The 20,569-nt window shown below is 42.2% G+C and overlaps 1 protein-coding gene across 1 annotated transcript; it reads right to left on the bottom strand.

The window, feature by feature from the left end:
• Positions 1 to 2,452: 2,452 nt before the first annotated feature.
• LOC100824329 (DNA-directed RNA polymerase 1B, mitochondrial) lies at positions 2,453 to 19,271 on the bottom strand. The gene is made up of 19 exons (XM_003577113.4): positions 18,465 to 19,271; positions 17,272 to 17,487; positions 17,063 to 17,196; positions 16,913 to 16,979; positions 16,764 to 16,822; positions 16,354 to 16,471; positions 16,013 to 16,126; positions 15,777 to 15,908; positions 15,261 to 15,677; positions 10,871 to 10,921; positions 10,687 to 10,757; positions 8,922 to 9,006; positions 6,911 to 7,063; positions 6,742 to 6,816; positions 5,636 to 5,725; positions 5,197 to 5,244; positions 3,734 to 3,848; positions 3,521 to 3,624; positions 2,453 to 3,127 (listed from the first exon to the last, which is right to left on the bottom strand). Exons 1-19 carry the CDS (start codon positions 19,182 to 19,184, stop codon positions 3,017 to 3,019), a joined length of 2,880 nt encoding a protein of 959 aa, XP_003577161.2. The 5' UTR covers positions 19,185 to 19,271; the 3' UTR covers positions 2,453 to 3,016.
• Positions 19,272 to 20,569: the final 1,298 nt, after the last annotated feature.

The raw sequence follows: 20,569 nt of genomic DNA, 5'->3' as shown, positions 1-20,569 counted from the left end.
CCCGAACTTCCTCTTCCGGCGTGAGGATGATCGTTGGGCGATCATTGGTCGCGTCTCCTGCGCGCGCCTCGGCAAAGATGGTTCTGCTGGTGCGGTGTCCGTCTCCACTGCTCTCGCCTACTTCCGCCGCGAAGACTTGTGCTACGGTCATGCGAGGGATCGCGATTGCATCATTGGGGTTGATTGCTGCACTCGAACAGGTATTGACACTGAGTGGGATCTTCAGCGAACACCGAGTGATGTGAATCGCACTCGGTGCAAAAAAAATTGGCCAAAATTGGCCTCGTTTCACCCAACGTATGCATCGGGGGTGAAGGATCAGTCGGTGACTCCACCGGAGACTCGCAGATCTGCCTTGAGTGGTGACAGATCTGTGAAGCTGACAATTCCTTCGTGGCTGACTCGGAGGTTAAAGCCTCCGAACGACAGCTCCAGAGGACTGTAGAGGTCACGGAAAGCGGAGCGCAATGCCGGCGGGTGAGCTGAGAAGCTCAAGGACCCGAAGCGGATTAGCTCCTCCGTAGTTGATGCGTTGTGGATCGAGAACAACATGGTCGAGAAGATCGTATATCTGATGCACTTCTTCCCCACAGTCGGCGCCAATGACGAGGGGCTACCTCGGCAATACCCTGACTCAAGGGTTTTCGACTGAAGGAGAGCACGGGGTGCACCAGCGATCTCGTCAACTAACAAAGACTAGGGGAGTCGCAAGGTTTACCCAGGTTCAGGGCCCTCGGAAGGTAAAACCCCTACGTCCTGCTTCTAGTGTATTGTGTTGATCGAGATTACAGAGAAGCTATGATGCGCAGATGGATCTGGCGTGTGTGTAGAAGTTCCCCCTTCCCGACTCCCCCTCCTAGCCTTATATACTGGCGGCTAGGTCTCGAGCGTGATAATCTGAAAGGTTACAATCAAATCAGTTTATTCTGGTACAAAAAGATTACGCTCCTTGGCTTGAGCCGCACTTTGAGGGATTCGACCTGCATATACTTGATGGACCTTCGAGTGGACCCCCTGTTGGGCTGTATCGGGTATATGAAGGTTGAGAACTCGAAGGGTCATTCCCTCGTCAGATATTCAGCAGTCTGGATCTTGGTAAAATTAAAGAAAACCTTCAAAACTAGGTAGAGTTATGCCATTGCCTATATAGACGGCAGTGAAACTTCATCCGGCATGTTCAAAGTTTCACTTTTATTTAAATATGATCTATTTCGACTGTACTAAGTGAGTATGTATTTTACGATCATATACTCCCTCCGTCCAACAAAAGATGTCTCAAGTTTGTCAAAACTTGAATGTATCTAGACATGACTTAGTATATAGATGCATTCAAATTTAGTCAAAGTTGAAACATCCTTTGTTGGACGGAGAGAGTAGAATATTAATGTGATGGACTACTTTGAGTTTTCGCATCAAAATTTGTTTTATGCTCTAGAGTTCGCCCTATCTTAAATTTCTTCCGTCCTCCGTCCCTGGTGCTTATACTCTCGATCATTTTCTTATCTCGTTGTTAGGTTACACAGCTTGGGAAATATTCTGGTAGTGTGTCACCGTGGTAACTTGATAATGCAAGCACTAAAAGTGAGGACTCTTCTGTTTGGGCAGAAAGCTTGCGAAATGCCCTTGCGCTCACCATACACAATGGAAGGATGCCGCTGACAATTCCTTGACTCGTTTGGGAGGCCTATTTGGTTGAATTTGAAATCTGAATTCAACGATCATGTTTGTGTGCCACATGAAATTATAGAATGAGAGACAATTTAAAAAAATTGATGTCTTTTAGATAGAAATTGTGGTGATTTCAGAAATACTGTGCGAACTAAACAAGTTGGTTCCTAAAATCCAAAATGAATTTAAGTCCAAATGATGGGAGCCAAACTAGGTGTAAATATATTTGAAATCTTTACTTGTGTGCTTATGTCGAACAGGTGAGGTGGCACTGGCACATCCGTCCTCCAAACCCCTGACCGTTCGGACGAGTTGAAGAACTCAGACGGACACTCTGCTTGTGCCGACAGATGTGAAATGAAGTGCATAAATGGAAGCAAATACATCACTTGGGACACCTCTTTCCAGGAAAGTTAATGTACTTGTTCCATCCCGCGGTCATTTCACTCTCGTCATCGTTTCACTGCATACCACCAGTCGTAGGTAATCTCTCCGTCCCACGAGTGACTCAAATTTGTCTAAATACTCTCTCGTCCCACAAGTGACTCAAATTTGTCTAAATATGTGGATGTATCTATTCTTAAAAACGTCCAGATACGTGTAACAGGAAGTCACTTAATATGGAACGGAAGGAGTATATAAATGAAAGGAAGGAAGTCAATGACCAACAGTATTGACAAGTGCAAGGAAACACATCATCGAACGTATTCAGGAAACATTAACTTTGTGTAGTACCAGAAACTTGGAACTTCAACGCAATCACAATTCACAAAAGCACAGCCTCTGCAAAGAGAAAATCGATCTATACCAATTTGTTTTTATAGAGATTGTACAGCTACAATGAAAACCGTGTTTACGCCACCAAAACAAGAACAAAATGACAGGTTGTTGAAGAGGCCAAAAAAATTTACATATACAGGCATCAGAGGATGTGACCTTCGAGGAAGGAAAAACGAGGCCGAGGCAAAAGCTAAACTATAGCACAAACACAGCCAAAATAAAATAAAATCATAGAGCGCTTCTTGCTCATGGTTTCCACTTATTTGACTGTTGACTTTCTTCAATCTCCTCCTGGACCAGCTCTGTTCACTGCCAATTTCTAGGCAATAGTAATCCACCTTGCTTACGCCTGATGATGTTGAAGACACATGAAACTCTGCAGCAGAGCAAGAGCAACTTCTGTATACCTCTATCAATCCAGTGGGGTTATCGTCGTCACCTCAATCAGCACAAGGTTCGGCTGCATCATCCGAGTCAGACACTCATGTACTTTGACAGAACTCGGTTTGTGCAAGGTAACAGGTGGGCGGCACAGAGCGAAATAGGACACTGCGCCACTGTAATCATGCTAGTTGAAGAAATATGGGGACTGGAGGACATCATTCAGATCAAAATCTCCCCTTTCTGGCAATGGTGGAAATCTTAATGTAGGGAAAGATGTCTCAAAACTATCCAACAACTGCAACAAAAGCACTTTGTTATGAAACAGCATATGCAGTCTGTTACTAGACTCGGTATTGAACAATTAGACAAATGACACACACAAAGAAAGAAGATAAACATGGCTAAAACATGGAAAATAGCACTTCCACAACACACTTATGATATGTCCAACACATATGACGAGTCAAGTATCTGACCAACAACCCAAGGCCAGCCGAAAAATGGGCCATATATTAATCAAAATAAAAGAGAACATGAAACTAAGGATATTGTAAGAATAGTACAGTAAGAACAACATATCTTGCAATTTTCAGACAAAGATATTCTGGCATAGGAAATAGTGATGGTCTAATATCAATTATATTCCCAAAAATATTCATGTAGAAAAATGGGATGAGGAAATACATACATTTTCTAAAATAGGTGCATCATACAGTTCCACGAACTTTTCCCGAAGTATCTTGTTCATTGTATCAACATCACAAGCATGGGTCCAATATGAATCATGAACCCCTGCATTGATTTTAAATATATACACAAATGTCAATAGTAATGCACTTCTTTCATCACGTGATTCAAGCAAGAGTCCCTCAAACAGAATGGTAAAAAGTAAAATACCAACCTGCAAAATATAGGCCTTGCTTGTTGCAAGCAACAGCAGTCATCATCATATGAGAGCCATCAAGTGAGTGTACAAAGTTTGGAGGGAAAGCTGTCCGCTGCCGCTTTACCATAACCTGGTTGAACGGAACACATGTAAGTATCAAGTACTCAAAAAAGCTATCTAATATATCAAATACTCAAAAAAGCTATCATAACACCGCAACGAAAAGGAAATAAAATGTCAATCCTATGGCTCCAATAATTTGATGCATGAACAAATCAATAGCTGCTTCCTGCCAAATTACCAAACAAGTGGCCGGTGGCAGTAAATCAGAGACAAATGTTCTAAATAGAGCATGTGGTTATTTTACTAAATTGTTGATCCAATGGCTTGATACAAACCAGTGAGCAGAGGCAGTTGATCAGCGACAAATGTGTAAATATAGCGTGCCATTGTTTTTACCAAATATCGCCGGCAGGGATTTCTGGCAAAGTCCCATAGGATATGGCCTAATTAATCTTCAAATCAGAACCCATGATAAACATAGCTGGAAGGTAAAAACTGAATGGTTTTCAATACATCGCAAAACCACAAGTTATCAAATCTAGAAACATACGATTTCTTTCTAATTTTGTGAACTTGATAAAGATATAACACTTCTCCAGGAGCTTCAAAATCAGTTGGAATCATCTCAGATACAACTCATCAGGATTGGTGGCTAGGCACAGGCAAGCTCCAAAGCCCTAGCAGAAGGACCTGTACTAGCTTGTATGATCATCCTAACAATTTGGTACATATGGCATGGCGAAACAGCATGGCTTCCAAGGAGAAAACCACGACCTTCAGACGGTGAGCTCTGGTAACAAAGGAGAGGCAGATACATGGTGGAATGCTCATCACAACCAGCTGATACACCCCCCATGAGAAATCAGTACATTCGGCGAGGCTGATGGCACTGGTTGCCCTAGACCACATAAACTCTTGTATGAATGTTTGTTCAATATTTAATGAAAAGTGCTGCAAATACTGTTTGCAACTTCTCTACAACAAGAATCACATACCCGCTAGGCCAAAGTAACTCCTTAGAGGGTAAATCTGAACAGGGAAACATTTATCAGCAGCGCCATTTGCCCTAATTGACGACATGATCAAAAATGTCAAAAAGAAGTAGAAACCAGTGACAAGATTGCTTTTGAGGAATTGTTGGTCCTAGAACATCATATCCTAACGTCAACCCATCCTAGAATGAGACCATGACGAAAAGAAGAAGAGTTGGACTGAGAGGTTGCCTTCAAGGAACGGGTAGGTCCTAGATCACTCCAACGCACCTAGAACGAGACCATTCCTAAACCAAAGAAGGCTGCTAACTTCGATTGTGCCATTACACAGGAAAATTCGGCCAGCAACAAGCAGTAGCATATAACAATCGGCTACTAGCAATAAGATGCACAGAACACATCCATGCAAAGAGGGGGGCATACCTTATCCGTTTCGCGTTGAAGTGTCAGCACTTGTAATGATGTTTTAATCTACAAGGAAAACATCAAGAATCTCATTTTGTTATTACTTCCTCCTTCTCGGTTTATAAGATGGGATGCATTTCAAGATTCAACTTTGACCATCAATGTGACCAATAAAGTATGGGTCATGTGCCACAAAAATTATACTCCCTCTGATCCATAATAAGTGTCGTTGATTTAGTACAACTTTGTACTAATGGTATAATTTTTATGGCAAATAACTCGTTGATTAACTGATTAATTGACGATCAAAATTAAATCTCAGAATGTGTAGGCACCCTATATACTAGGACAGAGGGAGTACTAGTTGATAAGCAGCATGCACATGTTTATTTCCCTGAAAGGCATGCAGTAAAATAATCAAAAGAAGATGAGGAAACAATTATACTGAAACACCTACAAGATGCCTCCCTAGTTTGCGATATGGTTGAACAACTGGAAGTCCAAGAGGGGTCATCCATCTTACGGGTTCATTTTCACAAGCAATCACCTGTCATGCAAAGCATAGCCACAGTTCAAAAACATGGTTACAAAAAACCAATCTATTTAGAAACAAAAACTAAGACAATGCATGAGGGCTCCACTATCAAGGAAGCATGTTAACTGAAAAGATGGCTGTAGCAGTTTGCCACGACAAACAGCTTAATCATTAGATTTAGAATCTTAAAAGGTAGATTGTTCTCATTCTTCTCATAGTCATAACAGTATTTCAGGTTTAGTTTACTTTGTTTTTCCTAATTTTGCCTCTCTTAGCGCCGTTGTGCACTGATATGGCTTTTGATCAGAAGGTTCTATTTAGATAAAACAGTATAATCTTCCAAGAGTTGGTGAAGACGCCCCTAGCTAACTAAGGGTGTGTTTGGTACTTTGGTTTGTGCCCCATTTTGTCCTACCAATTAAGGCAAGAAATTGGCTTGCCAATTATTTGGCCAAGGATTCCTCAACCCTCACTTTGCTAATTATTTGGCAAGAATGTGCAAGAGAGATGAGGTGATTCATGTTGGCAACCAAAATTTTGCAACAAAGCAAACAAGAACCAATAAATCTTGCTTGCCAATTATTTGGCTTGGCTAGTGTTGGCTCCCAACCAAACACACCCTAAATTCCACAGCACGGAACAGCACAGCACCACGACCATAAACTTGCCCTTTTTAAAAAGGATAGGCACCTCTGCTTGTTAGTACCGAAAGAAAAATGAACATTGTATCTGTATCAGTATCTGCCATGACACAAATGATATCAATGCAAATAAAAAAATCAAAGCCAAAATACTCAACCAATGATTGTTTTTGCAGCATGTCTTAATTGTAATTAAGTAATAAACCACTTCAGCATAAAAACATTCACCCATAAGGCAACAGACAGCTTGAACCAATTGTGATTGCCAAATAAAAATGTCAGTACCTAGAGTATATAATATAAGCAGAAAAAAAAGATATTGAAGTGCATTTTCTTGATGCAAACATTATTTGATATTCAGACAACACACATCATTGTGCATGATACCTTAGCACAATCTCCAAGCCAGTTCATGATACTACGGGCAGCTTCAAACATCTCACCAAGTGCTGTTAGCGTAACCTAACCAGAATTTAACACAAACAGTAATTTCAGTCAATTAGATGAACATGTTAGATAAAGCGACACAAAAGTTTCAATCACTACGGTGTTCCACCTTAGCAGCATAGCATGATGCAGCAAAAAGTTCTGAGTCATCACCAATGACCCCCCTCTCCTTTAATCTTCTCTTTATTTGTTCACGTGCTCCAACATAAGTGACACCATAGACAGATGTCATCACTGTTTGTTTTACCAATTTCCTATCCACCTGCATTTGATAAACAAGCAGGTGAAACCAACAAGACAACACTAATCACATAACGTCAAGTATTCTTTCTGGGCGAGGCAGCAAGGATTCATACCAGCTAGAAATAAGATAATTTTTTCATGTTCGTATCATCTAAAAGCAATACAAATATCCATATATTCATAAAATATACTAAAAATTATGGGCCAACTTGCAATAGTATATGAGCATATTAAAAATGATACAGTATCACCTATACAACCACATGATAGTATATTACAATGTGAAAATTGTATTCCAATTTGCTTTCAATTAGTGAACTTGAAAACATGGTGCCTGGCACCATGGAGACCATGCTAATTATACTATATGTACAACGAAAAAGTTTACAACACCTACTCAAGTTTTGCGCTTCGTCTAGTTTACCCCCTCAACTATGAAACAAGGTGACCAACCAACTCAACTATTGGAAACTAATTAAATGGTCCCAAAAATTGGTTCCACAGGTGGATTTTCACACTGGCAGCGTGACCAGGCAGAAATCTGGGAACCAACACAGCACCGATACTCGTCTGGATTAGCATATCCGATAGACCGATACTGATGTTCGCCTGACGCGCCCGATATGTATTTATGAAATATTGGAAGATATAACAATAAAAATACATCACAATCAGTTCTCATCGTGCCTAGTCCAACAAGAGCCCAATAAGGCTTATCTAACCCTGTCTCTCCCATTCTTCAACCTCTGTCCTGACCCTCTGCCTCAGCAGCACCTAGTCTGGAAGAAGGCAGAAAGAGGTGCAACCTCAAGTGATCTACCCACCAACCTCAAGGCTCCACTGTACCGCTATTATTTTATAAAAATTGTGAAGCGTATCCCTGTATTAGAATTTTTGAAAGATCATGTATCGGTATGTTTGAAAGATCATATATCAATATTTTTGAAAGATCATGTATCCTTGTCCATATTGCCCTGATATGGATACGTGTATCCGTATTAGTCTCTTGCTCTTCCTTGGTCTCTGTCCGAGCTCCAATGCACCAGCAATGGCGTTCTCCTCCTGGCATAAGGAGAAAGCAGCTAACAGCCTTCTGCGCTAGACCCAGCAAGGTAGTGGAGGGAGAAGAAGTGAAAATAATAGTAAAGTATGTAGCTAAAATGCAACGTGGGTCTCAGCAAAGTCACTGCCCTTGTCCATGTCACATGCCACGCTGACAAGACCACCTCCAAAACAGCCCCAAGGGGCTATTTGAACTATTTTTAATAGTTGAGGGGGCTGGTTACCGAGCTTCATACTTGAGGGAGCAAACTAAAAGAGGCAACAAACTTGAGGGGGTGATATAGACCTTTTGCTACGTATAACTAGAAGGTAGAAAGTGGTCTGAAGAATTAAATTCTTAAACTTTGATTATCTTCCTCTTATCTGTCTTATGAAGCCAAATCTTCTATATCTAAACAGGAGCACCTCACTAGATGATTTCTCTCAACATGCAAGTATGCCACCTCATCAAGCCCACCACATTATTTTTCCCATCTCATCAAGTCATGCCACATCATTAATTCAATCATGTTTCAGTCTTTTTTTTCATATATTCATTTACGTTTTTTCATTAATCAATCAATTCAAATCATGCCACATCATTAATTCAATCATGTTTCATTTTTTGGAAAAAGTTTCTCTTTTTATACATTATGTTTTACATAATTCTTAGGTCTTATTGTTATTAATGTAAAACAAAACACTTGGATATTTTCCCATTAGATTTAGTTCATTTAAAATATCTATTTATGCATTTGCTTTAACACGGTTACGCAGCAACGCGTGGGGCATCATCTAGTATAGTAAAAGTCTAAAGACGAGAGAAGAAGCAACACCTGATCAACTAATAGACGAGCACGTGCTGCATCAGGATCTAATGCAGGATCCTTTTGTGCATCTCTCCTCATAATTTCCACCACCCTGGATCACAAGTATGAAAAATGTAACTCCAAATAATTGTCACAATTTGAAGAAGAAACTAACCCAGTTGCATGTCAAGACAAGATTCAAATAGTTAGTTCACTTGTAGACCATGGGACAGTCACAAGGATACTAAGCAGCAATAAGTAAATGAACATCATGGCTTAAATTGTATGATCCTTCAAGATATGACTTCAACAAGCATAGTTCATTAAGTTCAAAGGTTAAAAGGATTGTTCTATTTGTTACACAGTACTCCCTCCGTTCCATAATTTTTGTCTAAATATTACATGTATCTAGACGCTTTTTAGGAATAGATGCATCCATTTTGGGGCAAATTTGAGACAAGAATTATGGGCCGGAGGGAGTAGTACATAAGGACATGAGCTTGTATCAATGAGTCAATCATCTAACCAAGGGCTCATGCTCAAGTCCACAAAAAGTTTCGCAACTGCATATATATCCCGAAACATGGTCATATATCGTCCTTACAAACACCTCATGTCTCAGACATATGCTTTTTGAAGAATAAATACAATAAGTATGACAGCTGCATCCAAGTAAAACCTATATGAAAAATGTATGACATGACAAACAGCCTTGTTTGTAAACACTGAGAATTTAATATATCTTGGCTAAACAAAACTAACACAGCACAGTTACAGCAAGTTGAAGGAAACAGGAAATACCTTTAATTTCTGACATAAAGGTTAGTTATATTCGTATCCAATCTCTTGCCTATCCAAAAAGATTTCAGGGTCGTATTATAAATTAAAAATATATAGTACTCCCTCCATTGCTAAATGTAGTGCATATTTTGACTGTCGATTTTGAATTCACCATAAATTCTCATACTCCCTCCGACCCATATTACTTGTCTCAAATTTGCCCAAATATAGATGTATCTATGTTTAAAAGCGTCGAGATACATGTAATATTTCAACAAGTAATATGGATCGGAGGGAGTACAATATTCTATTGATAGTTATAAAACCACGCTCACAAGAAAGTGCTTTTGAATACGAATCCAATGATATCAAGTTTATACAACATAATACATGTATTGCTCGATTAATTGTTGGTCAAAGCATGGATTTGGACAGTCAAAATATGTTTTTGCAATGGAAGGGGTACTTTTCTTTTTTGACAAAAAGCAAAAGCATTGTACAGAAGGTGTACTTTGAATCCAAGTTTTTTTTATGGTAGTAGGGTTGTTCTTGACTGGTTATTTTTATGGCGAACTCTGAATTCAATTTGGTGCAATTACGGTGCCAAGGACAGAAAACAACTGGTTCCAGAACCCCACAGGCCACACAAAATGGCAGAAATGCTACAGATCAAGCTAATCTGGGATAACTTTGCAGCTAGAAAGTACAACCAGTACATACTTGGTGTCTTCCGGATAAACACAGATTATCTGGAAAATAGAATTAAAGAGTAGGAAGAAAATAACAAATCAAATGAATTTTCTCTATAGGAGTAACTGAAGACATTGGATCCATCAGCATGATAGCTGTGAACTCTCAAACGATGGTATATAAGATCACATAGTACAAATAGACTAATAGGGTATGTCATACAGGGACGTACAGCATACAGACAGGTACATGCTAAAATGGAATGGGAGTCCAACCATCAACAAGGTGCAGTGTGAAGCATAATGACCTCTAGAAAGCGTACCTGGTAGCTATTCCAGAGTAAACATCTGCAGGTTTTTCCCCAGAAACTAAGTTGACAGCAATGGCACCCAGCTGCATGCAATTGGTGAAAGAAATATTACTAACTCCACTAGCCAAAAAACTATCCTCCATGCCAAACAAAACAATCTTTAATAAGCAACATATGAATAAAAATATGAACTGACCTTGTCCCTTCCAAGTGCTGCATAGTGCTGCAGGCCATTACAAGAACCATCCTGGTAAAATTGAATTGTGTCACATGGTAGAGATTTTATTGGATACATAAAAAATATCGAAAGACAAACAGATATTGACAATCACTTGACTATCATATTTCTGCTTCAGGAAATCAACTCAGTAAATATGGAAACCATCATCTTCAGTATAACTGCATAACAACTCCAAACTGCGGACACAGCCCCCACTCGCTCCCAGCAGGGCGACTCCACGGCGAACCTCAACCTAGCCGCAGCCATCCACTCTTCCCTGCTCCCTGCCCCTCGCCGTTGCAACGGATAGTCAAAGGGCAAGCTCGTGAGGCTCATAGGGACAGTGGCACGGTGGTGGCCAGGTGTCCAGATCCAGATTTGTGCCCGAGTAGGTCGCGGCCGGAGCGCACAATGACGCCACGGGAGGCTTCCTGCATGTCTCCGGCATTGGGGCGGTGGCTAGCCTAAGGTACCGGTTGCCGCAGTGGTGGTGGTGGTGGTGCCGGCCGTTGGCAAGGGTGGAGTTCCATGGTGGTGGTGGCGGTGGCGGTCTCCTCACATCTGGTTTGGTGTTGCAGGTTTACAGCAGCTAGGAAACACCGATACTGTGACGTGCTGATCTCATATTTATAAAGCCACAAAGGGCCTGATTACATGCTACACTAAGAGCATTATCAGAAGTGAACTGACGAACAGAAACTAACTTTTTTACGATACGAGGAGCAACTAAGACATTGTTCAAATGAAGACGACGATTAGAAAAATGTGAAGGAAGAGAGGTGTGGCCGGTTGTGGTGACAGTAAGAGAGGAACCGTCGCCCACAATGACATGCCGAAATTTAGGATGGGGACAAGGGAGTTAAGTATACCAGCATCGGCAGACATATGTGCCGTTTCACCCGTATCCATGTACTAATCAGTGGATGTTGACTGAAGGTTCATGGTGTTGAAGTGGTTGACGAGAGTCAACGAGTCCCAAGATGGGGCGGAGGGTGGGCTGGGCGGAGGAGTGCCGTAGCCATGCGCCATGTCAGGGTAGAAAGCAGGCTGGTATGTCAGTGATTGGGACATCGCCATGTAGCCATGCACTTGAGGACGAGGGAAGCCGGGGTGTGGACCGAGGATGCTAGGGGTGTCGCCCCCTTGCATTGGCCACATATGGATGGCGGCGGTCCAAGGGTTGTGAGGTTGTCCTGGACATTGTTGCCGGCAGGCATGGTAGTGCAGTGGCGGCAGTGATAGTGCAGAGGGAAGGAAGGGACAGGAGGAGAGATGCAGAAGGGGATCGATTTCAGTCTGACACCATGTAAGTTTGGGAAAAGATACCACAAACTGTGACCTGCTCATATCTCAAATTTATGCAGCCACAAAGGGCTCGATTATGGCCCGATTACATGCTGCACTAAGAGCACTAATGCCCTGAATATATGCTGTATTTAATGCACTAACTATAGGGGGGGAAACAGCTATGTGCATTCTGCATCTGGTTGCCTAACAACGGGAGACCATCAGGCCCAATGAGCCGCCGTCAAATCTTCCAGAGCCCCAGCGCTCCTTCTAGTGGCAAGCAAGCTCAAGCAAGGTACCTCGCCCTCATTTCTCCCCTCCAGCTCACAATTGCTGGCTCTCCTGCGGACACCCCTGCTTCTTGCCACTTGCTAAGTTGTCGCCATTCTTCACTTGTGGTTGTGTAGGAAGCATGGCTTCTAGTGGCACTAGCATGGAGGAAATTGAGGATCTGATGTATTTTGCAAGTTGCAAAGTCCAGTGTGAGCATTGAGGATTCAATCAGTGAGGCTTCAAAAGGAGACATGGAGGCAACAAATGGGGCACTATTTAAATCTCATCTCACATCTTATAATTATCTTCATCTCTTTTTTACATGGGATTTTTTCTAATTATTCATTATTTATACATACTCGCCATATCCCCGTGTGTCTGTTTTTGGAAAATCCCATACCCTGGGTCCTCGTATCCTTATCCCTGTGTCTGTATCCCTGTATCGGTGCTTCATAGTTCATAGGACAGCAGTTAGGCTCCCAGGAGGAGCTCGGATAGGTGGAGGGGCGCAAGGATCTGGGCAAAAGCTTAAGTCTTCAAGGGCCGTTGAGATGTCGCTGTTGCTGTTTATTGAACGGGGCTCCTATCCTACTTTACGTAGGTGGCTCGTCTCATTATCAAGGTTTAGCTCAGTTGGTCTTTAATCAACCAAGATCTGTATTTTTTTCGGCGTATTTTCCTCATAAACCTTGACGAGATATTATTTTCAGCATAGTTTTTCTCAAAAACCTTGATGAGATATTATTTTCAGCATAGTTTTTCTCAAAAACCTTGACGAGATATTCTTTTCGGCGTAGTTTTCCTCATAAACCTCCGTGCAGCCTTTTCGGCGTAGTTCTCATAATCAACTAGGATATTCATCTATATAAATGTGCAGGAGCTCCATGCAGCCTTGACGATGTTTCATGAAAAAAATGAAAAATATCCTATGTGAGGCTGACAAGTGGTAGTGAGTGACACGTGAACTCTCAGCCGCTTGTGAGTGACACAGAGATGTTATTTCTAGGTTTTATAATGTGGTCCAATGAACACCTATAACTGATGTTAATGTTAACACTGCAAACTACCATGCAAAATGCCATAAGCTACCAGTGTTACTTTCAAATGTCACTAGAATATGCACTCATTTACGGACAATGGGACATCATCCCCATATATGAATGGCGCATACGTAATCAAATGAAAACATCTTTTTATAGGCCATGATAATATGAATGTGCAACAGGGACAAGGATTTTGTGACCCAAAAAAGAATCAAAATAGCATTTGAAAATTCTAAACAATAAAATAAACATAGGTTTACATGTTCCGAACACTATACTTGCTTTTTGGTGAAAAACAATTTCATTTCTGTCCTGTGCCCAAAAAAAGGACAAGCGATGAAGGGCTAATATACTGTGTTCCATTTCTTCAGTTAGATACTTTTTGTACAAACTATGCAAACAGTATTCACACATGAACATGTGTGTCCTTTCAGTTTTTTTTTTGAAATATTAACTCGTGCATCACAATATATTGGCCAATATATTTCAGTGTTCCATTTTATGTTGTAACTTGTAAGTAGAACATTCAAGATTTATACAAGAGAAGTCCAGATATTTTCTCAAGTTGCTAGACCTACTGATTGCAACCTAACCTTGTCGGCTAGGTGTTTGGTTATGTGCTCAAATTGGGAGAGGGTAGTTGAGGTAGAGCCATAGAGAGAGCAATTGGCAGGTGGGATCATGGTAAACAGCAAAAGATAGAAACTGATGTCGTGAGAGAGAGAGGATAATTTCTTTTATCTGTGCTTGCTTTTAAAGATATTAGCGTCGCTCTTTTACAGAGAGAAAGTCCCTACGAAAATCACATAACGAAATCCTAACAGATTAGAACTTCAATTAAATCACCCCTTAACAAAACCGAACTCTTAACAAGTGTATCCATCATGAAATTAATGTGTCCTTCCTGAAGTCATGCGTCTGCAGCTATCCCTTGACATGTTTGGTAGAACTCAAAAACCTTTATATTGCCAAGAAAACAGACACATGAGCAAGAAAATCCTTGCCCTCAAGCAAAACCATGTGATCAGCATTTTTGCACTTAATTTTGTCAGGCCGTGGTTCAGAAAATAGTACAAAATACATAATTATACGATATTTTGAGCATTAGTTATACTCTTTAAGAAAGCATCAAAGTGCAGCCTTGTTTAGGCTACCTATATATGTATCTATATCTATACTACTATTAAAAGCACAAGTCATGGCAGATCCGAAAGATCTCAGCCATCCAACTGGCTAAATCCAACGATATAGAAGATGTTTGAATCACCACCAATGCCACTGGTATACCAGCCACCCTGGCCCATCAATTATGGAAAACCCAATTAGTTACAAATCAATCCCATTAGTTTCATGCCATGACTAATTTGGAAATCATTCGATCAATTACAAAAAACCTCAATTATACAAATCAATCCCAACAACTTAAAATTACTCCGGTCATTTGGACAATTTCTCTCATCAACGTTTTTCCATATATTAGTTGACACGTGCACTAGTCAAGGAAAGAGAAACAAATGCCTAGCTTTGCTTCCTTCCTCTATTGCTAACTTGAGCTAATTTTTCCTTGCCTATAAAATTAAGGTGTACTACCTCCGTTCCATAATTCTTGTCGAAATATTACATGTATCTAGACGCCTTTTAGGAATAGATACATTCATTTTTGGACAAATTTGAGACAAGAATTATGGAACGGAGGGAGTACAAATTATCCAAACAGGCCCATAATTGCTGCAAAATAAATGAGAAGCAGAAAATATCAGTACCTGGTGCACAGGAATATGTGAAATCATTGCTTCTGGAGAGGAGCTTCTTAAAGCTTCAGTAAGATCCATGCATACTGCCAAGCATTGGAATGGATCCTCAGCCCCAAGCCACCATCGCTTGCCTTCAAGAGGTCTGTTAGCCGAGTCAAATATGTCCTCCAGGTGATTCTCGGTAAATGCAATTCGACCATCATATGATAACTTATCGACACCGCCAGCATATAAATTTGCTAGGTGTATCTTCAACCAGCACAAGCCTGAATCACCAAGTGGTCGACCTTCAGAGAACTCCAAAACTCCACGACAAAGATCTGAGCCTAAGTGATTCAGATAAGGGTGCATTGGGTAAGCACGGCCTCTAAAATCAAGGTTGTGTGGATAGTAGAACCCCACTTCATCTTTCATTTTCCGAGCAACCTGTTACCAAATAAGTGTACACTAGATAAGCAGTAGAAGTTGAATGAATAATGTCCAGCTAAATGGTTAACAATAGCAAGACTCCTTATAGTCGCTTACGGCGAGTTTGAGCTCAACATCACATCTCTGAGAATGTCTTTCACTATTTTCCTTCTTGACCGACCTCAAGTTCCACCTCCACTTCTTCAGCTCAGTTTCATCTTCAGTGTCAGGCTTCTCTGGTAGAGCAACCTACAATACATGGAACCATTAAGTTGGCATGTCTAGAATGCTTCGAAACCCGAGATGAAATATAGTCACCAAATCTTCATGAGACAAAGAAAATGGCAACTCACATCAGTACGATCAACCAAGTCAGCAAGTCGGCCACCACTCGACCATATTCTATCAACAATACTAAGAACTTTTTTGTTGATCCTCCACTTGGTGCTCCCAAGAGTATCCAAGGCCTGGAGCCAAAAAGGCATCAAATGATGAAATCACATCGACCAATATGTTCAGCAAAAATGACCAAACACATGTCAACATGCAAGACCATATAACAACAGAATCAGCTGCTGTACAACATCAAGTGTGCTCAAAAGGGGGTCCCCATGCAAGTAATCTTAAGAAGTACTTCAATCATACATATTCATCTGATCTGAAGAGAAAATAGAAACAGGAGGCAGATGAATACCTCAAAAATTAATTGCATTTGTTCCTTTGGAGCCTTTTTTACAGCCTCCCTTTGTTGCCTAGCTCCATGGGTGCGCATCACATAGGATGGCAAAAATAAATGTGCACCCTTGTCATATCTGTATAACTTCCGTTAGTTCCGCAAACATATGATAACTTTGCTACTCATTCAGACATGTCAGTGTTATTACAGTAATACAATAATCTAAGATAACAGTATTCACTATTATGAACCACTCACTGAACATCGCTAAGGGGATTGTTCTAATTGCTGATTACACTCAGCAACAATCTTGTGTACCCAAATACACTTGAAAAACAGAACTATCACGCAATATAACTACATTTAAATATGTATGCCCATATGTATATCCAAAATAATCATGACAAACATGGATAAGCAGTACCAACCCGGTCCAACTGATTGGGGGAATCAACATAGGCATGTAAGGTATGACCATATGCTTTGCCTGTTACAGAATACATTTCCATAAAGCGATCAAGGGATGCGACAATTGGAAATAGTTTTCTGATAAAGAAAATCAATATGGATAACTCACTGTTCTATCCAGGCCTTGTCGAATCAATGGATCACACTTGATCACACCATATCGCCGAGAACTCTTCCTATTAAAGAACAAAGCATAGGTTAGAACACAGCAGCATAGCTTTTGGGACAAGAAGGTGTAAATAAGAGTTAACATGATTACTGTTGTTCTCTTGTCACAGTTCGCATTTCATGTGTGAAAGCAGGTCGAATGTCAGGTGTGCTATCTGCAGACTGGCTAACAGGTGGCTGTATATGGGCTGTTTCAATCAATAGCTCAATCAAACGGCTACCAACCTACAGAAGAGCAAAATATCATATAAAAATATATCATTTGAAGAAGTAAACCATCATATCTAGAAAAATGCATACTTTTGCATGAGCATCTTGACCCCACGGCCTGGTGCTATCTTGCTTCTTCACTATATTCCTTACTTGCCGTATCTTTTGCTTTTTCATAAGATCGGTGACTTTCTTTCTTAGACGCTGCTGTTCTTTGGCAATATCTGAATCCCCTGCTTCTACTACATTATCTACTTCTTTAGTGTTCTTTTTCTTTGTCTTCTCTAGAAATTTGTGGATTCGGACCTGGTCAAGGACAAAAGGGAAAAAAAAACATTGCAATTATTGGTTGGCAAATTATACTTTATCATATGATGTAAATTAATTTCACCTAATGATGCAATGACAGAAAAAAATCACCAGAATTGTTGCAATGACATAAACAAATAATAAGTTGACAACTACTGAATTACTGTGAACACGAAAGATACGTAAGGAATAGAAGCTAAATAAAACATTTCTTTATGGCACAACGTCAAAGATATGTATAAAAATGGTTGGGAATTCATACTTAGAATAGTCCGTTCGAAGGGAATACACCTAACTGTTAGATTATAGATGCTCCAGCAAAATACTAGATATCAGCAAACACAACACCACATTCCCGTTTACAGAGAAAAAATATGACTGTATTCGTCTGTTACAACATGAAGCCCTGAATCACTCCAAGTCTCATGAGAATGCATTTACATCGTCAATCAAGTCGAGTATATTTTCTGACACTTCATTCCACTAGATTTACCTAACCCTCTTTAAAGGGGACCTTATCGTCTGATGACTAGAAAGTACTATTCCAGGTGCTTATCAATTATTGATTAAGAACTTTCATTTGTAACCACAAAAAAATTACTCTAATCCTTTTGGCTCCTGGTGCACCTAAACTAGACTATTTCAATAAATAAGTGTCCATCAGGAGATTCTATCAGATCCCCACTACTTAGTGGTTCAGTATGACATATTTATCCGAAAGATAAATATATTGATAATTTCAATCATGTAATTCTTCTCTAATGAATAATGATGATTAGCATTAAATTAGTTATTAGAAATCTACAAGAAACTATTTCATTGAAAAAGAAATAACCTAAACACGGCGGGCAACCTAGCGGTCACTTGAGATTAACAACCATCACTGCCAATTCCTTCAGGTAACAACCATTTCGGAATGCAACTGAACAACGGGAGACAAACAAGAAGTACTGTGCCACCCACGAGTATTGCACCTCATGCTCAATTGCCTCGCCGATCTGGCATGCAGCCTGGATGACACGGACGCTTCCGTCGCCGCTGCCAGTCATGAGCAGCCCCATGAGCTTGTGCATGGTGATGACAGCCATCATGTCGGCCGGAAGCATGTTAAAATATGGGGCGTGGGAGGCCCGTGCCCCACGTTCGCCCACAAGCTCCTGTTCGGCGATGATCTGGTCTCTAAGTGGCTCGAACCAGCCAAGGAAGAGTGACTTCACATAGGGAAGGTTGGGCGCCAGCTTATGCTCGCACATGTCCGCGAGCAGCTCGCGGTACTCCTTGGCGGCCTGCTCCCATGCCTCGGTCTCGATCCGGACCTGCCGCTGGCGCAGCGCAGCATATTTGGAGGACCCCATACCGTGCGCCGCCGCCTCTGTCGCCTGCCTCCCCCTCCCGCTCCTGCTCCTCCCCTTCCGCTCCTTCCCCGCCACACCTGCAGGTAGGTTTGGCTTGGGGTCCACGGGGACGATCTCCTCGAGCGCGTGGTGCAGGTCGTCGACTTCCTCGGCGGCCGCGGCGGAGGACGAGACCAACCGCGGGGGCTGCAGCCCCCACAAGGAGCGCGGGGGAGGGAGGATGCCGGGGGCAGCAACGGTGACCGGATGGAGGAGGCGGTAGAGCGGAGGAGGAAGCTGCGGAGCGGAGGCGGAGAGAAGGGCGGAGGCGAGGCGGCGGGAGGGTAGGCGGCGCCACATGAGGGCTAGGGAATTCGGGGTGGGGAGAATGGGAGTTGGAGGGGGAGGCGGAGGCGGGGAGATGGCTACCTCGGCGATGGGAGTTGGGGCGGGGAGCATCAACTGGGAAGGACGGGGGGACGGGGGATGTGCCGCCGCCGCCAAAACGCAGCGGGGTCGGGGTTGGGGAGGGGGCACGCCGACCTTCGATTCAGACTTAAACCCTTAGCACCTGCGGGGTGGTTGATCTCGGGGTTTAGGGACCAGATCGTTTTCCCACGTCTCTCTCGCCACAAACTCAACACCTATCAAAAACAAAAACAAGTATTCGCTCCACAGTATTCCCTCCCATCCTAAATCAAAGAGGGAGTAAACAACTCTAGGGGAGGAAATTCGTCGCCGACGCTGGACCCTTTACCTTTCGCTCATGCAGTGGCGGATGGCCTTGCACAAGTCGATGGTGAACTCCTCTTGGCGGCACAACTCATCTTTTGTCGCCGTCTTCTCCGACCTTGTGAGGGCCTCGTTGACCTCCTCTTCGTCGTCCTCGAGGGCGACGATTAGCGAGCGGTGGACGGCCATCTCCACCCTGGCCTGCTCCTTCGTGTACCCACGAGCGTCGTCCTGCGACAGGGTCAACCAGGACGCCTCCTTGGCCCGCTTGATGGCCTGGTCCTCGTCCAGATCGAGTTCTCCTTCATCTTCAGATGAAGTGATGTCCCACGGTGATTCGTCGCCGTCGGGGTGCGGAATCATCTCCGCCGCACTAGAGTTTCCACGGGGAGAGGCAGCTGAGTGGGCGGAGGAGTCTTGGCAGAGCCGGGGTCGCCGGAGATGGTGGCCCCGACGGCGGTGTGGGTTGTGCGGCGGCAGATTTGGGTGGCACGGCAGCGGAGGGGATTCGGTTTTGGATCCGAAAAGCTCCCTCCGAGCCGTAGATATACTTGAGGTTGAGGTGCCTTTTCGGATCCCGAACTTTTTTTCCGAACCGCTTTACGGTAGCTGGTCTGGCCCTTTTTTTGCCCAAATCCGCAAAACTAGTTCGGGCCGGCTCTTTTCGGTAACTGCTATAGTTGCTCTAACAAGTGTCTATGATTTAGTACAAACTAGCAAGGTGCCCGTGCATTGCAGCGGAATTTCTACGGAAAACAAAAATGGGGGTAACAAAATATTTAAGAATGATGCGAAGGGAATGAGGGAATTTGATTCATATGTATTACATAAAAACAAAACTGCTTCTAGAAATTCTTGTTCGATATGAGCATCAAACTTAAATATTTCTGCTTAAAAACCACAGATCATTACCATGGAGTCAAACAGTAAAAAAAGTAGGATATTCCTTTCACAAATTCAGCACTTCCGACCAAAAGAGAATCGAGATCGAATTCCAACCCTTGATTATCAAA

This window comes from Brachypodium distachyon, chromosome 4 (genome assembly GCF_000005505.3).
Source record: "Brachypodium distachyon strain Bd21 chromosome 4, Brachypodium_distachyon_v3.0, whole genome shotgun sequence".
Lineage (NCBI taxonomy): Eukaryota > Viridiplantae > Streptophyta > Magnoliopsida > Poales > Poaceae > Brachypodium > Brachypodium distachyon.
This window is presented reverse-complemented; position numbering and strand designations above follow the sequence as displayed.